The following is a 20,724-nucleotide window of genomic DNA, read 5'->3' as shown; positions in this document are numbered from 1 at the left end:
ATTTGATCTCATGAGGTGTCCAAATACTTTCCACTTTGGCCTTCTACTGTTACCAGACTGTTTTCACGATGCGATGTGAATTGTTTATATAATTGACCATAATCCCCTCTTTTTTTCTTCCCTAAATAACTGTGGCTGAAAGGCGCTCTGAGAGTATGAGGCCTTAGAGATGCACTCCTGATCCTGCAGGAGTCAAGGGAACCAGGATTTCACTCTATAAGTTTAGTGTACTAACTGAATGATTAAATCAGCATTGTGTGTCTCAAGTGAAGAAAGCAGGCAGAAAAAAAACCGGTGGTACATAGAGTGCTTTATGTGCTTCACATTATTTTCCATACATTTAACTAATTACATAAACAGATGATATTTACAGGGGACTTCTGGCTATAATTGACCTTCATCTTTTCCTGTGCACTTCCCAGCCTCTCCTTGAATTTTCCTATTGTTTCCTCTTAATCATTCCACATTTAACACCATGTTTCAGGCAGTCCTTTTCTCTTGCTTGGGACCATCCTACCAATTCCATTGAGGCCAGTATTCCCAACTCCTTTTAACTTCATCTTCTCAGCCCGATTTTGTTGGCAATTTTGGAACTCATGGTGTGGACAAACATATCGCCTCCAAAGCCCAATCTTCAGGCCTCCCACCCGCTACAGCACGATTGCTTTTTTTCCTTGTAGGTGATCATCAGTTCTTTGGAGCAGGAGTGTTTCTTTCTGTCTTTTATCTTGTGTAATAAATTGCTTTTCAGAAGTCGCAGCAGCACAGTACGCATTTAAGTATGTATAACTTATTTTTCTTTGAAACTTCTATATGCGTGTGTTGGGGCAAGCAGGGGAGGAATTGCATACACAGTGAGTCTCCCGTCGAGAGGTTAGAGAAAACCCACGTTGTAGAGTTCAGCGGTGTTCCCATGGCTACTCGGACAGGTACATCACGGGAGGGGGAACACTTCTGGCATTTAACAGCCCTTCCAGGTGATTTATGGTTTCACATAAGCTTTTCCTAAACTGAGAGGTTTTCTAGGGTTGGCACCTCTTTGCTTGTCTCCATGCCCTGTTAGTTCTGTGTTCAGTGGCCCGTGGTTATTAAAACTCTTATCAATAAAGGAGTTTCTGAGCAAGGTTCTTATTTTCTGGGATCATGCATACCTTCTGAACTCCTCAGCTTAACCAAAGGAACATTTTTTTAATGCCTAATGTATTTTATAAAAGAAATGTGTAGAGTTCAAGTAATATTTGCCTTCAATTACAGTAATTAAGTTGTCAGGACTTGAAGTCACCAAGGGAATGAGAAAACCCTTTCCTGGTTGGCTGGGGGTAATTGGTGTTCTGGTCGCAAGTACGTTTTACATATTGGGGTGGAGAGGGAAACTGTTCTGGCTGGCATCTGCGGCAGAAAATCTGGGAGGCTGTTTGTCATTTTGCAATACAAGGTGTCAAAATCCTGCTGTGGGTAGAAGGAAAAGGAAAAGAAAGCGACCTGTTTAACTCTGCTTTAGCAGGGCATCTATTTTTGATCCACACTAACGCTGCTTGCTTGGGTTGAGAGGTATATCTTATTAAAAAGAGAGCGACTACAAACGTAGCTGAGTCCATTTATTCTGTGGATTCTGTCTTGTCAAACTTCTACTGCGGCTCCCCTTTCAAATGTAACCTGTATGTATAGATGTGTGTAGATACATGCTTTTTTTTTCTCCATGTTCAACATCTCTTTGCAGACTTCTTTGCCAGAAGTCAAATAGTTTTAGTTACTTCATAAACTTACCTTAAGGTGCACTACAAGGTATTCCTACAAGAAAAGTACCTGATTTTTTTAAGTGCCCACACAAACATTACTGGAATCTCAAGTGTAGTGTTACTTTCGTTCCACTGGAATAGCTCTCTTGAAAGCAGATGTATGAGGAAATTGCCACTCATAATGCATCACTAATGACACAAATTTTTGCATTTCTGCTCATGTGGGTAAAGGTTATGGATGCATAAGGAGTCAGACCTGTAAAACCTTACTCACAAACCCTAACAAACCCCACTTCAGCTAGCAAGTTTAATGATGCCCTGAAGAGAGCCAGATCACTTATTTACACCATCATGCAATAACTATCAAGTGTTGAGACAAGTGGGTTTATATCTCCCAGTTTTCTCCTGGCCTTCACCCCGTGTATCACTTTATGCCAGTGAAAGTGGGCGTGAAATATTACTGCTCTGATTTGGTTGCATTTTATAGTCACTTCAGTTCACATACAAGATGCATAGGTAGAGTGGATGCTGTTATCTATCTGTGCATTTATGAATGGAAAAGCAGTGAAGTATCTCTGTCATACTCGCCACGTTTGACTGTAATAGCTGTGGATTACCTCCCATTCAAGAAGCATCTTGTAGGTCAGGTGTTGGTAAGGATTCTACACAATCCTTAACCTGCTCAGCTTTTCCCATCAAGGGGGGTGTGCTTGGTTACCTGCAGTTCATACAAGGCTTTAAAAAAATAGCAATGTAAAATGTGGGACACTTCCAAGAGTCATTTGTGACTTTTGCCAAGGAAAAGGGTATGCCACAAAGGGTTATTTTTGAGTGCTTCAGTATCCATGTAAACAAGTCTGAACTTCTGCTGCCTCTTTGGCTTGTTTATTTCATAAGTCACAGATAATTTAACAAGTTATGTATTTTCATCTTGTTGCATTTGTTGCTTTTTCAGAGTCAATTCTCTTCATGCCATAGATAACATCCAGCTCCAGAGCTATACTTTGCTTTTCATTTTATATTTACTTTCTAGATACTAGACTCTTTTTATAGACATTCACCTGCAGCTAGAGTTCAGCAGCTATTTGTGTATGCAGAAGCCTTGTAAGATCTAACCTGTGATGTTGTTTTTGCCATCTGATAACGTATGATCAAATGGAGCATGTTTAAATAACAACATCTAGGACACAATGACAGTAAACCAGCTACAAAACAAACATTTCTAAAGATCAGATAAGATGGAAGAGATGCATCAATGCTGGATTGCTCCGTATATCATAAGTTCTTGTGCTTTGCTGTAGAGGTATTCCAGGCATGGGATTTCCTTTATGCCACAGGCTAATAGATCATACTGTGTTATTTTTCATGTTGTTTTATATCTTGTAGAGACATGTGCTTTTGCAAAGTGATACACTGAGTATGATAGTATTATACATAATCTGTGTGAGCTGCACAGGAGTAGGTAAACAGTAAGAAATTCAAAACAACAGAGAATTGTCTTGTCCTGTATTTTCTTGCTGCCTTCCATACGGCCACCTCTTCTCCCTAAACCTACGCTATCTTTTGCATTAAGAGCTGCCTCGCTTCTGCCAAAGTCTATACTTTTACAGTTAATTTTCAAAGCACCTTATGGTTTTTAAATGTGTTTCTTATTAGCGTGCAAAAACAAATGTGATGTTTAAAGCCATTATTTCTGACTCTCACTCCTGCTCCTCTTTGTTCACCTGCAGGAGGATATTACCGATCCCGAGTCTCAGGAAGAGAAGAAGAGAAACCGCTGGCTATCTGAGCCTGCAGACGGTTACAATACAGTGAAGAGTGTTCTCACTGTACAGGAATATTTCGCTAAGCGCATGGCTAAACTGAAGGGATCCCAGAATGAAACAGAAACAAAGGTAGACAATTCCTGCCCAACAGCTGAGGAAGCTTTGGAGCCTTCAGAAGAACTGAAAACCAAAGTAAAAAAGAAAAAGAAGCAGAAGAGAGATGAGGCAGAGAGTACAGAGTATTGCGAGAAACCAAAAGTGAAACAATCTAAGATAGGTAGCTTGAATGGAGAGGAACTGGATGCTCCGTTAAATGAGTGTCACTCAGGGAAAAAGAAAAGGAAACATAAAGAGCAGCACAAAGGGGAAGACATTAGTTGTGATGAAAATATGGGCAATGGAGAAATTTGTACAGGAATATCTGATGGGGAAGATCTCAGCAAAAAGGACTATGAGGCAAAGCAAAAGAAACGCCATAAGAAGAAACACAAAAGACAAAAAGAGGAGACAGATGAGGGTATCGAAGGAGCACAGAGAAAGAAAAAGAAGCACTGCAAGCACATTTAACCATTTAAGAATCAAGCTGGGACTCTGAGGTGATTTGAACTTTAGCATGTTAGAGGAGAAGTCTGTGTAAACACTCTAGCCAGACATCAGTTGTAATCCAGTCTTGAGCACACTGCTCTACCTCCAACTGAAACCACAGACTGTGTTAAATTATAGCTCTTTGAAGAGAGAACACGGTGACAGGCCAACACGAGCTTCAGTGTCGTGTTAAAAAGGTCTCCATGTGTAGGGCTAAGGCTTGCGTGTCTGCAAAGCAAGACTTGATAAAGAACAGTTTGGCTTTGCCTCTTCCAGAGGTTCAGGCAGACGGTTCACCGTAATGGCTTTGCAAGAGCTATGTTTTAACACAGCAGACCCTACGCTGCCTTCAGCCCAGATTCACTCTGGTGCAACTCCATTCAAGTCAGATAAGAGCAAGCAAAATCAGGCCTGGTTTTAACTGCTGTGGTTAAGACTGTGAAAGCCGGTGAATTACTATGTGCTGCTCCACATGGACTACGTTTTTCTCAATCCAGGGGCAAAAAAAAAAAGTCGCCCTACCACTGCCTTTATTAAAGCCACTGTTGTTTTCACTTGTGATAGCCCAGCTCTGCTTCTGGAGACAGGAGGGGTTTTGCAAAGCTGTATGTATTTTTCCATTGATTTTTGCAGTCGTGTCTAATTTTTTCATGGATCTCCTTTTACGTATAAAATGATTGTTGTTTCTTCACAAAATACTTAGTCTAATTAAAGGTTTACGCCTGAGTGTCGGTACTAAAGAATGAAATAAAAAACCCTCCCTTTGTTTCCTAGCCAGTAGTTAACTACTGTCAAGCAATTGTAACTTTGCAACAAAGCTAAAGGAGCTGTGCCTTTATTAACCATATCTAAATCTTTGGTTCCCAGGCAACATTCACGGTACCTTCAGTGGTGCATCTGGAATTCAAAAAGTTGTCTTGGATGGAGCAAGGTTTTCTGTGAAATTAGGAGACCAAACAAATTTTAAAAGCATAGCTGGTCAGATGCATTAATATTGCCATTTAGACATTGAAAATCTGCAATTTAGATTTATAACCAAATTAGAGCTTGTTTCTATTTGTAAACCTGGAAATAAGTAATGCTGAAACTCGGCATCACCACCAGCTGTTTTGTGTGAGAGCTTAAACATTTGGGATGGATTTTGGCGTTTCAGTCTCACTCAGCTAAGCGCTGTCAGAAGAGATGGGCGAGCTTGGAAGTAGAGTGGTGGAATGGGAATAAGCATTTGCCATCCTCGAGTCTGGTTCTGATACTGCTTTGGCCACAGCAAATTGACAGCACAACCCTGAAAGCCAGCCAGTTATCATGGCATAATCCAGAGTAGCTGACCAGAATTCAAATCCATTAGCTGTTCGTTTGACTTCGGGCCTGGCTGTGTTTCATCAGTGTAAATCTAAAACATCCCATTGGCCTGCTCTGCTGAACAAAATGGGTACATTTTTTTTTATTGTCTTAGCTCATTTGAGTTGCTTAACATGGTTTGAAAAACACTGTCAAGATGCAGATGTTAATATGAAAAAATTTCCTTAAGCTGCCTTTATTTTCCAGTGGGAGAAACTTAGTCTGCAGCACACAGTCCACGTGGCTTCAGATGTTGCAGTTGCAGCTGAACTCTGCCTTTTTAAGATATCTTGGTTTGCAATGCACCTTTCTTGCCCTCAGGACATGCTCATTCATTGCAGCAAAATTACTGTAGTTTTACTGTATTGTAAGGGAGAACAAGATGCCTTTCTCTGTGTTTCACTGCTGGCGTGCCAGTAGTTTTTAACCCTTGTAGCATTTGCTTTTCAGTACTATACAAATATTAGCCATTATGATACTGCTATGGCTGGGCTTGTTCCCTGGCTTACTTAAATGAAATACCACTTAATACCATGAGGTTGCTACGGAGTTGTGAGTAAGCTCCATGCTTGAGGTGAGAAAAATAATCTCCTCAAGGGAAGAAGATAGCAAAATAATTTTTCATGTTATATTGAAGCATCCTAAGTTTTGTGGGTGCCCTTCAAAGCAGCCTTTCTGATTCACCCTGAGTTTGGATTTTTGTTTGTTAGCAGAAGCCAAAAGCCTGACTGTTTCCAATGTTTTTGGGGGGTTTTTTTAACTTCTAAGCAGCTAAATTTTACAGCCTCTCTGGGATTTCAATTTAAAAAGGTGCTAGTCAAGGAATAGGGTTTCCTTCTCCAAATACTGCTGGGCTTGTTTGTTTGTTCTCTGTATTAATCTTCCATGGGTTTCTATGTGCTAATTCTTATGAGTGTTTGGCCAGATTCCAGTGCTAGTTATAGAAAGAAGAAAACCAGGAATAAATCTTTACATTTGTGGTGTTACTACAGTTAAGCACAGTATACCCAAGATTTAAATCTGGCTGAGATTGAAATATCAGCTACAAATAGAAGATTCTCTATTTGTACGAGAAGTGGGAATTTCATTTTATCCCAGGAAATGTGGGATTTTAATGTGCCACAAACTCAGAGAGAAATAGCATGTGCAGAATATGAGTTGTAGGTGGGGGGGGGAAATCATAATAGACTAACATTTGAAACAAGTAATTCATTTAGCTGCTCTGCTCTGTGTGTGTTAGTGGTCAGCCAACTTTGCATTGCTCTCCAAAAAGCTCTACTTACCAGTTACTGTCGAGTGAAATGGATGATTGAAACAACAGGAACATGTTTCAAAGTAATAAATTGGGTTTTTTGTTTATAGTGGGTTGTGAGTCCAGTTTTAACCAAATTCTGGTTTGGCAAGAAGGTCTTTTTTAGAAAGCATAAGAAAAAGAATTACATCATTACCCAAATGGTGAAATTAGCAGAATGTAAGCACAAAGAAATTACTTGGTTTCATTTCTGTGGAAATAAGACTTTTAAACAGAAAGGTCTTTTGTTATATATTTGTCCATTGTACTCGCACGTTGCAGCACAAAATTATGTACCTCCAAGTGAAATTACCTAGAAACTAAGCAAAATGAGAGTCGCCACTCTGCTTTCACTTCCAAATCGAGAACGATGCACACACAGCATAGATATTAAAATGTTTTCAGTTTTAGTAATCCCAGGTCACTAGAGACATAGAAGAAAATTCTCCTTTTCGCACTGGGAGCCTTACGCAGATGATGGTTTCTTGTGAGTTACTTCCCTTCTTCGCAGGTATAGTGTTGCTCTTTGCTTTGAGCCTTGAAATTAACTGTCGGTGCAAAGGCTGCTACATGCCAAGCTACGTGATTTGCAATTGCAATTTTGTGAACAGCAATATATATGCTGACTTTTGTGCAAGCACAAAACCGTATCCTGGAAAGCAGAGGCCACGGAAAAGTAGTCTGTTACCAGCATCGGACCAAAGTCTGCATGAGCTTTATGGGTTTCAACCGTTTTGATCTTGCTGTGTCCGACTCTGCAGAGCCTTCCTTCGAGCCAAGGACAGGAGATTGCACTGGTGCACGCTGCGTGACAACCCAGATGTGTGGAACAGGCACCATTCCTTGAATTTCTTTCCAAGATGTACTAGCTCTAGTGCTTTACACACAACCAATGTAAAGCAGAAGTAGTAACAACCAGCGTTATTTCAAAGCATAGATGCGTGATACTATTAAGTACAAGTTTCAAGACAACCCATTAAGATTTCAGAACTATGTATCCTTACGTCTACGTGAATTCCAGTCCATTAGATAGCATCTGAGACGCAGCTGCTTTGTGAAACTTAAGAAATGCACTTGGGGACCCATCCAGTTCAGCACCGTGTTCAATTAATGCAATTTTCCTTTAAGCAAAAGGTAGTTCTGGTGCTGACTTCTTTCAAATAATCAGCTCTCAGCAAAGAAAATTAGCTGAATGCACCTATGTAATTAACCAATTTTCTCCTGTTTAAACACACAACATTGAAGTTCTTGAAGCATCCACCTTCAAAAGGCACAATTTATGTCACGAAACCTCCATACCTGCCAGCGCTAAGAGGAGGAAGGAAGCTCCAAGAAGAGAGGGAAACCACACAAAGTCTATTGGAAACGCTGCATAGCATCACGCCTATCTTAAAAAAAGATCTTATAATAGTATGTCCTCAAACAGCGTGAGGATTGCTAGCATCTGAAGCAGTCCTTTGCTTAATTCCTCCTCGTTCCTGGGCAGTATGAGGTTTGCTATATGCAGGGTTATAAATCTCATCCCCACCGGCCGAGGAACCCTCAGGAAGGATCAGAGCTCAGAGTTCTTGGACAATAACCAAGGCTGTTGTCTCTGTACCTATCCCATGCAGGGATAAGCAAACTTTTGCTTGTATAAGCAAACTTTTAGTGATGTGGGACTGGTGAATATGGTAAAAATAAAAAACTTTTGTGGTGGAAGAAGCGGGAAGATTGTTCCAATGCCAAACTGAAGCTCGATTTCTCAGCAAGTGAGAACTTAAATTCTGCTTCTGAGTCACTCAAAGATATTTTTTTCCCTTACAAATACATTTTTATAAATTTTAAAGTGTCAGAGGGAAATTTTGCTAGTCCCTTTTAACCTAAAGGGACTAGAATATATTTATTTTGTAACTGTTAAAGCTGCATTTTAAAAATAGTAAGAGCAGAAATATTCAGCACCATGACTGTGTGCAGGCTGAAAATTTTAGCTTTTTTTTTTTTTAATATATATACATTTTTCGCTGCAGGGTATATAGGGGGAAAGCTCTGGTTTCTCCTCGTAGGAAATAAAGGGTCCCAGCGGCGGTCTCTGGAGAAAGCCTGGTGGACCCGGGTTGGACAGGGGCAATGGGCAAGGTTGGTTCTTCTGTCTCTGTGGCAAAGCAGCTGAGAGCTTCACTGCTGAGAGCCGGCTCTTCGGCTGGGAACCCCCAGCTGCCTCTGCAAAAACTGCCCTTGGGAGGCGAGAGTTTCATCAATAATTAAGGAACATGTGAATATTGAGCTAATTTAGGATTTGCACTTTCTCACACATTTTAATGTCTCTGAAGCGGGGAGGTGGGGAGCTTACTTGGTGAAAATAGACCCGCCGTTTGCAAGCCGAGTAAAATGCCCGATGTCGGATCCACGCCAAAAAGGGATATTTTTAAAGAGTGGGGATGGTCTCGCCTATACGGCGCGAAAGCTGGGTTCGTCATGGATTTTCTGTGTGACCCATGGGAGTTGCTGCCACTGTTCCCCATCCATGAAAATGGGGAGAACAAAGCTTTCTTCCACCCTTTGTCTGCTTGGTCTATTTTAGCTTGTAGCTTTTAGCTGTAATTTCCCTGCTCTCAAAGCCCTGTGAGAGCTCTGCTTCTTCCTGTGCCCCAGATACAGGTAAGCGTTGCACCAGAATCGGGAAGGTAAGCATAAAAAGTAAAGATGAGTTTTTCCAGACTGCTGCTAATTACCCTGATACGGTCGCAATTAAAAGGTGGCATTTTCACATGGCTCCAGCTGCCTTTATGTAATGCAGAGCTTCCTACAGGACAGGTTTAACCAGCATTTTAGGTAGGGTGCAGAATGAAACCCATCTTACTAATGCAATCAGAATGCCAGGTGCTAAAGGAGAGGGGGAGAAAAAAAAAAAAGAAAAAAAAAGGGTTTATTATTGTTTGCAATCAAAATGCAGCATGGGGGCCCCTAGGAAGGTGCTGTCTTCCAGCCTAGGAGAAAATCCAAACGAGAAAGATTTTGCAGTATTTTTGTCCTGCAACCGCACGGGAGTCCCAGCGCACGTCTTGGTGGGGGGGGTTCTGGAAAGCCACACGAGTTTACCCCTGCAATACCTGGGGGAGATAAACGATGTTACCCCCGCGATGCGGAGGGAAGAGCAAAGACCAGGGAAACCCGGTGAGTTGCTCCGAGAGCCTCCGGGCATCTGCGGGAAGAGGCAGGAGGTGGATGCAGGGCCCGTCCCTGCTCAGCGCTTTATCCTCGCCCAGACCTTTCCCCCCATCCTGCACACCGCACCCCGGCACCTCGGCCGCGTGTCGTGTAAAAGGGCTCGAGTGGAGTTCATCTGTTGCTTCTCTTTTCCCTTGAGGGGATATATTGTACTACTACTACTAAAAATTTTCTGGCCTCCTGGGCCTCGCGTATAGAGGCCGTTACTTTTATAATATGATATCCAGGCCCTGTGCATCCCGAGGGTTAAAAAATAACGCTGAGCGGTGTAACACCATATTCAAAATAAAACCTTGCAACTTTGGGCAGACTTTTTCAGTGCGCTTCAACCCCTGCTAAAGGGAAATTAAAAAAAAAAAAAGAAAAAAGGATGTTAACGGGTTTTCTTCCCGACCTCTTGCTGCCAACCTCAGCAGCAACTCCCGTCTGCAAAATGCACCCAGGAGACCTGTTCAGAGCAGGATGGAGGGTTTGGCATCCTCTCTCCCTGCCCCGTCCCGGCACTTCAAGGCGTGAGACGGGACCTTCGGAGAGAACCGGAGCCTGCTGTGCAAAGCCTGGGACGGCACGGGCTGTCCCCAGGAGCGCGCACGGCTCCAAAACACAGATGAAAGGCAGTTGCTATGTGCCGGCCTGCGTGTGTGTGTGTGTAAAGGGTTTATAAATCTGTCCCGAGACCAGGAAATCTCCTGCGCCTTTTAGATTTAAGAGAAGTGGCCTTCCTGTTGTATTCCCAGATAACGCAGCTCTGATCAAGCCCATTTGTAAATAGCTTAATAGATTTAATCAGTTCCTTTGGAAAATGTTGTTGCTTCCGCAGGGTTTTGGTTCGGTCTCGGGGAAAAGCGCAGAAAGGGCAGTTGCTGCTTCTGCTGCAAGCGAAGTTGGCAGCTGCCACCTCTCTGGACCCCCAAATCGCCGTAACCCACGAGAAAACAACCACAGGGATCCTGCTCCTGTGCAAAGCAGGGGGAGAGACCAGGAAACCCAGGCGGATCCTGAACCCACATAGCTTACATTTACATACCGCGCTCTCCATCGCTTGTAATCTGACAAGAGTCAATAGGAACACCCAGGCACGTGGTAAATTGCTGCCTACCTGCACAAACACCCCAGCTTGGGATCCACGCTGGGTTTTTCCCCTCCATGCACGGGTTAGATGGGGCAGCGGCCAGCCAGCCCGAGGAAATGCCTTCCCATCTGGCACCCCGGCCCGCCGGCTTTCTGGCAGCTCGGAGAGGAAATCCACAATCAGCCAAAGCAGAGCCGCTGCAGCCCTGCAGCCCATGTCAGGGGGTCAGAATCATAAAGGAATCGAGCGACTAAATATATTCCTCGGGGCAGGTTGCAGGGATAAGCTGGGCAAGGGGGTCCAGCTGGGGATTTTTGGTCCCATTGCCTTCCAGGAGAGCCTTCGTCCTGCATGGGGGAATGCTCCTCGGAGGTGACTTTCCTGCCCTCGCGAGCACCAAACTGGGGTTAGTGGGAAATATTGCGTGACAGTGGTGCTTCCATCCCAGCTGGGCTCGGGTGGCTTTACAGGATGGGGCAGCGCTCCATACAACGTCGCAGTAAAAAAAGGCCACAAAGCATCAGACCAGCTCTTTGCCTCCTAACGTCCCAGGGATGGGCAGTGGGGACGGACAGGGGACGTTGCAGCCCCTCTGGGCTGTGCCCAGCCCCATCCCCTGCTCTGTGTGACCCCTGCAAAACTCACTCTGGAGCCCAGCCAGGCTGGACAAGCACCCACCAGCAGGTTCACTGGGTCCCAGTCTCCCTCCCATACGAAGGGACCCGGCAAAATTTGGGGTAACTGGGTGAAAAGCCGCACGGGGTGGCAAAGTATAGCCAAGACTAGTGGTTAAAGCAGGGGGTGTGGGGGAAAAGGGGTGCCTGCCTCAGGACCCGCACCTTCGTTTCCCCTTGCAAACAGGCATGCTGCAGCTTGCCAAAGCCTGGGGAGGGGGCTGGAGGGGATGTTTTGCACCCCTACGGGGACCTTCCACCTGGGGCCATTTTCCTCTTCTTTCCAAGCCACCTCAAAAATTCTCAGTGCCCTCATCCCTCCCTCCTCTCTGCATTTCCCCCAGCCTTGAAGTTTTTCGGGGCTCTGAGGTGCGGGGGGCAGCAGAGGCTGCGCAGGGGTGGCAGGGCCATTTCCAGCTCCCTCCTCACTCCCCTTCAGCCTTTCAGTGGGCGAAATAATAATAATAATAATAAAAAGGTGGGGTAGGAAGCAGAAGGGGGGGGGGCGTTGGGGGGGGCTGCCCCCCTCTTCGCTTCCCCGGGGGGTGCCGGGCAGAGGGTGGGGAGAAGTTTTCTCCCCGCGCCATCCTGGCCGGGGCTGAGGAGTTTGCAAACAAGGAGGAGCAGCCAGTACCTTCGGTGTCATTGGAGGAGGCTTTTTCCAAGGAGCTCATAAATACGGGGGAGGCCGGGCAGGAGGCTGGGACTGCGCGGGGACCCCGAGGGCAGCGCAGCGGGCAGAGGCGGGCGGGGGCCGGGGCCGGGGGGGGGAGCGGGGCCGGGCCATGGCTGCGCTGCTGGGCACCTACCCCTGGCCCGAGCGGCTGGCGGGGGACGCGGCCGAGGGGCTGCCGCCGGGGCCGCCCCCGCGTTGTCCTCCGGGGGAGAAAGGTTCCGAGAGCCGCATCCGCCGGCCCATGAACGCTTTCATGGTGTGGGCGAAGGACGAGAGGAAGCGCCTGGCCGTGCAAAACCCCGACCTGCACAACGCGGAGCTCAGCAAGATGCTCGGTGAGGAGCGGAGGGGTGCGGGGTTTTGGGGGGGTGCGGCTCCGGGGGTGGGCGTCCCTGCATCCACCCGGCCATCCCCGGGGCTGCAAACCCTTGCTCCGAGGCTGGCAGCCTGCGGGGGGTGCGCCCAACCCGGCCGCCCCCGGGGGTGCGAGCCCTGTCCGGATTCAGTATCCCGGGGTGGGCACCCATGCAACCCCTCGGCCATCCCTGGGGGTGCAAACCCTGCCCGGATGGGGACCCACGCACCCGGCCTGCCACCCCGCGGGGTGCAAGCCCTGCCCGGGTCTGGCAGCGGCACCCTGGGGTGCGGGCATCCTCCCGGCCGCCCCATGGGGTATGGCACGCAGGGGGTGGGCACCCATGCACCCACATGGCCACGCTGCAGGGCGCAAAGCCTTCCCGGGTCCAGCACCCTGGGACAACACCCACCGGGCTGCCTTGTGGGGCGCAAAGCCTGATGGGGTCCCGCACCCCAAGGAGAAGGCACCCGTGCACCCACCCTGCCACCCCACAGGGCGCAAACCCCAGCGGTGACCCACAGTCTGGGTGCGTGCACCCACCCGGCCACCCCTCAGGGTGCAAAGCCTGATGGTGTCCCGCACCCCAGGGGACAGGCACCCATGTGCACACCCTGCCACCCCTCAGGTGCAAACCCTGCCGGGGGGCAAACCCCCGGGCTGCCAGTGCCAGGGATCCCCCAATGCAGTGCAAGGAGGGACCCCCAAATTTTTCCTGGCCTGTCTTTGCTGTCCCACTTTGTCCCCAAACTTACTAGCTCACCCCAATATTGCACGTCCAGGGGGTGGTGGGGTGGTGTTCCTGCTGTTTCTTTTGGGGGATCACAACCCGTTTTGAATACACATTTGTTTCCCACTGTTTCCCCCTTATCCCAATCCCCATTTTTTATGCAAAACCAAGAGGGCAAACAGAAATAACCAGCCCAGACAGCCTGAGAAAGAGCTGCCCGAATTGCAACACAGCTTTGCTGTCCAACCTCTTACCCAAAGTTTGTGTTTCCCTGGACAGTTTTGCGGTGTTTTCTTTGGTGGTTTGGGTTTTCTCCTCGCCGCTTTGCCGTGCACCATCTCAGCTTATTAGTGTTATTTCTGCTGTCTTTTTGGCAATGGGAAGGCATCAAACACTTTGATCCATATCCTCATTTCTCCCCCTACCCTGAGGAACAGCCTGGGGTAGCCTCACCGTGGGATACCACCCCCTTGCCCCTGCGCTGCTTCTCTGTCCTGTGTCTTGGGGACATTTTGTGTATCTCAAACAGGGAGCAGCAAGGTCGTGGCACCCAGGACTCCATACGCCCTGGTGCAAGTCCCGGCAGGGCGCAGGCTGGGACACATCCAAGGATACCACGTCCTGACCCGCTGCTCAGCCAGGCATGGCCTCGGCCGTCCCCGCTCAGCAGCCGGGCTCTCTGTCCCGGAGAGGCATTGCAAGATCAGAGTGTGGAGCTGGGGGAGTTTATTTGCCCTGATTTGTTTGCAGCAGGGCTCAGCTAACCCTGAACCCACCCTGTTTGGGGACTTGGGATGGGGGGAGTTGGTGGACCTACGGTGGCTTCAATACCTCCCTTCTTCGCCCTCCTGCTGCCATCTCATCCTCCTGCAGGGTTTGCAGGCTGCATCATCCATGTGCGCCGGCTCAGATATTGGGAGCCCCTACCTTGCCCTTGGGTTGTGTGCCTGCAAGCTTTGGGTGGCAGCCCCCTTTGCCACCCCGGTACAGCTGCCGCGGGCACTAAGCGGAGTTTTATTCTCCATTTCAGGCAAGTCCTGGAAGGCTCTGAGCCTCTCGCAGAAGCGTCCCTACGTGGAGGAGGCCGAGCGGCTGCGGGTGAAGCACATGCAAGATTATCCCAACTACAAATACCGGCCCCGGCGGAAGAAGCAGGTCAAGCGGATCTGCAAGCGGGTGGACCCCGGGTTTTTGCTGGGCAGCCTGACGCGGGACCAAAACGCGCTGCCGGAGAAGCGGACCTGCGGCCGAGCCGGGGGGGAGAAAGAGGGGCCGGGTGAGTACCCCCCTCGCCCGGGGCTGCTGGCCGTCCGGGGGTACCGGGAGGCCGCGGGCAGCGGCAGCAGCAGCAGCACCAGCACCAGCGTGGACACCTACCCCTACGGGCTGCCCACCCCCCCGGAGATGTCTCCACTGGACGCCATAGACCCCGAGCAGAGCTTCTTCTCCTCGCCCTGCCCTGACGAGCATCATCGCTCCCACCTCGCTGGAGCCACCTACTCCCCAGAGTACGCGGGCAGCTCCCTCCCATGCAACCACCACGCTCTCAGCCCCATGCCGCAGCCCACCACCTGCATGATGCCCCCGGCCTCCAGCTGCCCTCCCCTTCCTCCTCCTCCCAGCTACTACACGCCCACCTTCCCCTCCCTGCACCCCCCCAGCCTCCATGCCCACCTGGGCCAGCTCTCCCCACCACCAGACCACCATGGCTTTGACACCTTGGACCAGCTGAGCCAAGCCGAGCTCCTGGGGGAGATGGACCGCAACGAGTTTGACCAGTATCTCAACAACCCCAGCCACGGTGACCACCATGGCGGGGTCTTGGTCAATGGACACGTCCCGGCAGCTGGCGGCTCCCACGCCTCCGAGACCAGCCTCATCTCCGTCCTTGCCGATGCCACGGCCACCTACTACAATAACTACAGCGTCTCCTAGACCCCCGGCCGGGGCCGCCTGGACCGGCAGAGGAAGGACCCAACACAGTATTACGAGGCGTTGCTCCCTGGGGACATCGCTCGCCGCCCCTCGGGGTGACCGAGTCCGAACCATGAGGGCTGTGGAGTCTCCTCGGTGGCGTAGGTAAAGGATTTCGGTCATCAGCTCGCCACCGGTGCAAAGCCTCGGGTGCCCTGCTCCGAACAGGGCTGGGGGGCATTTCCCAGTGACAAAGCCCTGTGGCCTAGTCCCTCTTCCAAGGCAGAGATGCTCCTGGGAGTGCGGGAAGGCTGTCCCCCATTTCAGGGCACCCCCAGCTCTGCTTTGGAGTCGGGAGGGCGGCAGCATCCCGCAAATGGCAGATCTGAAGTCCTGGCAGGGGCAAAACCCCCTGGAAAGGGAAAAGGCAGGGATGGGGAAGATTTTGGTAAAGGGGCGCACGGTCTGCAAGCCGCTCTCGGCTCCTGGTATCAGGGTTGCTGCAGCTGCCCTGACCTACCTGACCGCACCGGCGGGGGTTAAACCTGCCTGGTCCCCCTGCACCCTGACCACGAGCGGGGGGCTTCATCCCCAGAGAGGGATGGGACACCAGGGATGCTGCCGGGCTGGCCCCAGGGATGCGTGGGGGGCTGGAGGGGGGCAGCCAGCCCCGAGGGCGCTCAGCCTGAGCGTTCTGGAGGAGGGTAAGATGAGGGCTTGGAAAGGCAGGATCCGGCCGGCATCCGCCCCCGCCGTGGCTTCCCCTTGGGCTCCCAGCAGCAGCGATCCCGAAGGGGGGGCGGCCCGAGCTGCCCTCCCCGCAGGGCTGGGAACGCGTCCTGGGACGAGCGCTTGGGCAAAGAGGTGATGATGTAGCAGACACGTTTTTTATCAAACATCCTTTGATGGTGAAGGCTTCACGTTTCGAGCCGCGGTGCCCAATGCCTCTTCTAACTCCGGCGTATTATTGCTTGTAATAAAGCTGTACATTGATTTATTCCTTCCATTATTCCTCCCCTCGGATTTTGTATTGCTCGAGTTCTCTTCCTTTTCATAAAGATGAAGCTTTATTTTAAATCAGTTATATGACATGATTAATCTTAGTGTTTACTGTATGGCACTTGGTAATGATTAGTTAGTAGCGTGGCTATGATTTTCTGGTTTCAGTCCTGAATGTGTATTAATAATAATTGCAAATAATACTTAAAAAACCCCACAACTTCACAGGTTTTTAAGCTAATACATTCCATCTTTTTTGTGTGACTCTATGCATTTTGAATGAGTGTAGATATGAGTTTGCATAAAATATTTAATTTAAATAAATATGTTTTTATACGATGATTGTTTTATGATTTAAATCGCTGTAGCTATTGACAAAGTTTTCAAAAGAGAAACATTTCCTGTGTGAGTGCTATTTTTTTAATTTTTTTTTTTGTTGGTATTTTCAGCCAAACTTTTCTACTTCCATTTTTTTAAATAAAAAAGATCTGTGGTTGTCTTTACAAATGGTGGATTGCTTTCTAACAAACCAGCTCGAGGCATGATGTGTGCATACCTTCACTTTTCATGGTCCGTCTCAGGGGCAGCAAGTCACTTTGATAGCCCTGATCCCGCTTTCGCCATTCATGAATACGACCTTTTAATGCCAGGTCCTATGTAGATATTACAGCGAAGGCGAAGATTTGCCTTCAGTGTTGGTGAGCACAAATGATGTTGCCTGTTTATGCAGTGAGGGCCGGTGCCTGGAGCGTGGTTTTTATTCACATTTAAGGCTGTCTTTCACAGTTCGTGCTGATGGACCATTTAAGATGCTCCACAGCATGAGGGCCATGTAAAAGGTCCTCAGTGCAAATGCAGGTCAAGGCAATGAGGCCTGAGAAATGGAGTGTGGGTCAAATCTGGGGAGCTGTGTGAAGGGTGCTCTTGTAGGTGGATGTGGGGTGGTGGCCTTCAGGCATCGCTAGCGAAGAGAAAAGCTCTTCTTCATCGCTAGCTTCTTGCGGTCTGTGGACCAGCATCACAGCCTGCTCTTGCCAGACATTAAATTAAGCTGTGTCCCTGCGGTCCTTGAGGTTGAGCCATGTGCACCTGCCAAAGCAGCGTCTTACCAGGCTGCTTGGCCCCAAAAAGCAGAGCAGCAAGTTTCCTAACGCACTTTGTGATGCCTGCTTATATGTGTTGGCTGGAAGAGGTCTCCAGAGGTCATTCAACCCAACCCAAGGCTACCCAACCCAACTGGGCTGGCTTGCCTTCCATAAATGACTTACCTCTGACTCAGGGAGCCCATAGTCCCAGAAGGTGGGAGGCTGCATGAGTATTTGGGGAGGCACCAACATGCCTGTGTTCTGTGCATATGGTCGTCCTTTGTCCCCCACTCGTAGCCCCCCTGGAGACAGCCCTCCCGTCACACGCACCGCCTCCTCCTTTGCCCGTTGCTCAGGCAATGCAGCTGATTTCCCCTTAGGGGGAATGAAAGGGATGCCTTTGGGTGTCCTGCTGGCACCATGGACTGTGGTGGCTCTTGCACCAAAGACGCGACGCTTGGTGTGGTGCCGAGGTGGCCGGTGCAGCAGCTCCGCTGAGGCAGCATCGCTCTTCCAAGAGGATTTGTGAATCAGCCCAACGGGGCTGGAGGGAGGGAGGTTCCATGAGCTTGTTTGGCCTCTCTGCCCAGTGGCGTTGACTCACGTGGGACCACACCAGGAGCAGAAGCAGAGCTGGAGAAGTCCTGCTCCCCCACCTCCTGCTCTGCCCACAATCCCCGTGGTGCCCCAGGGCCGAGGGATGCTCACAGCCCCCCAGCAGCACATTAAAAATTGTTCATAGCAGGGGTGGCCCAAGTGCATGTGTCCAAACCTGAATCTGCCTTTCAACCAGCAAATCCAGGGGGCTGCTCCCTTCCAAGCAGGCTCTCGTTAGAGAGGCACCCACCCCAGGGCATCAGAGGGGCACCCACCCCAGGGCACTCTGCAAATGTCCCTTTCTGCCAGGTCTGCTGCAGGCACAGCTGAGAACAGTGTAATGAGTTTTTAAACTACCTTGGTGAGGAGGCACAGAGCACATCCCCCGGCTCCCCAACAAGGTCAGCTCCCGCTATTGCCACCAGCATGCCTGACTTGGGCTGTTGCATTTATCCCCCCAGTGGGACCCTCCCTCTGGGACATTGGCTGCTCCCGCCTGTCCTGCTCCTTGTTCCCATGCCCTGAGCAGTGTTGGGATCGACTGAAACACCCCGCGAGCCTCTTCTCCCCCTTCCCTTCTCCCAGACAGAGTCACATTCGGGGTTGGCAGAGGCAAAGCCCGTGCCAAGAGCTCCCGGCAGCGCGTGCGGCGGTGGCCGGAGCCTGGTTTCCTGGGAAAAGGGGTTTCTCTGTGCATCCCAGCCCCGAGGAGGCCGTCGGGCTGGGATGCACGGAGACTCCCGCAAGCCAAGCCTGTCCCCACTTGCTCAACCTGGAGCCACGTGAGGCGAGGTGGGAGCGTGTCCCCATGCTCTTTGCACGTCAGGAACAGCTACAGGCCCCAACCAGGAGCCAGGGCCCCCCGAGGGCGTTGGGAGCCGCAGCCAAGGCGAGGTGCGGCTCCCTGGGAGCCAGGCATCGTCGGACGGATCTGGGCACACACCCAGCGCCGGGAGCAGCCGGCTTCCACCTCCCAGGACACCGGCAGCTGAGATGAAATTCGGGAGTGGAGCCATCCGCCCCTTCTCCAGCGGGATGGAAAATGCAATGCTATGGGTTGCCCCCCACCCTGCAGCACATTTTTGGGATGCAGGGCATTGCTGCAGGGACCAGCCATAAAATAAGTGGCGGACATAGGTGGGAAGGAGCCTTTTTTGCTTGGAAAGTGGACGTTCCTGCAGAGGACTGATGGCTCTGGTGGTTTATGGGTGTTAGGGGGGTCTCCACCCCAAGCGGGACTCGTTCTGCATCAGTCCTGGGCATGTTTCTCCTCCATCCCCATCCCAAACCCGTGAGCCCAAGGCTGTCTCTGTGCACGCCGAGGAGCCTTGTGGTTTGTGGGTTGCTTTCTTGAGGCTGAGACGGGCTGGGAACCAGCAGGAAGATCAAATCAGGGCTGCAGGAAGGGATAAAATGACCTCACACCACGATCGGGCTCCCGCTCAGGGGTGTCAGGTTGGGCCAGGGGAAAAGTCTCTCCTTGCCAGGAGCTGGCCCGGGTGTGAGTCCTCTGCCCCTGCTGTCCGGCAGCCCCCGCCAGCCCTTGGCCCCCGCGGCTGTGTGGGTCATGGTACTGGGCATCGGGAGCAGGGATGAGGTCACCTTCCCGGATAGCGCTGGGGTTTGGGCTGGCCGGGAGCTGCGGTGTGTGTCATGCCCTGGCCCCCCAGGACGGGTGATTTCCTTTGCATCCCTCGAGCAGGTGCTGGCTCCTCTCCATCCTTGCTCCACTGGCCACGTCTGCGTGTCCCAGTGCCACCGGGCAGGGGTAGACCCTGATCACAAGCAGCCTCGTGGCTGCTGTGTGCCTCAGTTTCCCTGTTTGTAAAATAGACATACTACTTCCTTCCCTCCCATCCTTTTTCTGTCCAGCACTGGGACATGATCTTACCAAGTCTGTGAACAGGACCAAGTGTTTGTGCTGACCTTATCACAAGGGGTCTCTACCCGATGCGAGGGCTCTGGATGCTGAAGATGGGAGATGATTATTAGCCGGGAGATGATTATTTTCCCTCCGTAGCTCCCAAAGCAGAAGGCAAGGGAGGGAAGCAGAGGCGGAGAAGGGGGTGAGGAGACCTGACTGAGGTCACCCTGTAAATCAGTGGCAGAGCCTAGGGGAGACCCTCGACGCTGCCAACTCCCCAAAATCCTTTTTTGTCCCCGTCAACCCCTTTCTGCTCATGAGTAAACGCCTTCCCCCTCCATCTCTCTTTGCCCCCATCTCACCCCGACTCCAAACACTGCCGCACCCCTCAGGGAGCCACACAGGGAGGACAGGATCAGGCCCTCCCTCCCTTCTCTCCAGAGGAGGGAATGAGACAAGCTGCTGAGTGGTTTCCTGCTCGGCACTGCCAATGGGAGCTGCTTGGGGTGCCGGGAGCAGGGGAGGATGTATCCGGAGCTGAGTGTTTCCTGGCAGATAAGGCCAGCCCCTCCTGCCGGATGTTATGAGTCCAGGTCCTACCTCCACGTTTCAAGCGAAGGGGCCGAGGAAAGGCTTGGATGTTTATGTCAAGGAAAAATAACTTCTCCCTCTGTGTACAATCCTCCGGCTCCCCCAGGGCTACGTGCGGGAGGGTAAATGCTGGGAATAGGAAAACAGGGGTGAGGGGATGGAGGTGGGTGATGGGGGAGAAGGGTTTGGCCCCAGGGCAGGAGGGCTGTGGGGAGGCTGGGCAGGCTGGGGTCTC

At 50.4% G+C, this 20,724-nt stretch overlaps 2 protein-coding genes across 4 annotated transcripts in view; both read left to right on the top strand.

The window, feature by feature from the left end:
- The window catches only part of PINX1 (PIN2 (TERF1) interacting telomerase inhibitor 1), a 64,607-nt gene extending 56,196 nt beyond the window's left edge, over positions 1-8,411 (top strand). For all 3 annotated transcript variants that reach the window (XM_072858258.1, XM_072858257.1, XM_072858259.1), the window contains one exon: positions 3,470-8,411. In XM_072858258.1, the coding sequence (XP_072714359.1) occupies positions 3,470-4,072 (603 nt within the window). In that variant the 3' untranslated portion in view covers positions 4,073-8,411. The remainder of the gene's footprint in view (positions 1-3,469) is intronic.
- A 4,052-nt stretch (positions 8,412-12,463) lies between these two features.
- On the top strand, positions 12,464-16,642 carry SOX7 (SRY-box transcription factor 7). The gene is made up of 2 exons (XM_072857752.1): positions 12,464-12,689; positions 14,470-16,642. Exons 1-2 carry the CDS (start codon positions 12,464-12,466, stop codon positions 15,372-15,374), a joined length of 1,131 nt encoding a protein of 376 aa, XP_072713853.1. The 3' UTR covers positions 15,375-16,642.
- The last annotated feature ends 4,082 nt before the right edge of the window (positions 16,643-20,724 follow it).

The sequence above is a fragment of the Ciconia boyciana genome, chromosome 3 (genome assembly GCF_034638445.1).
Source record: "Ciconia boyciana chromosome 3, ASM3463844v1, whole genome shotgun sequence".
Taxonomy (NCBI): Eukaryota; Metazoa; Chordata; class Aves; order Ciconiiformes; family Ciconiidae; genus Ciconia; species Ciconia boyciana.
This window is presented reverse-complemented; position numbering and strand designations above follow the sequence as displayed.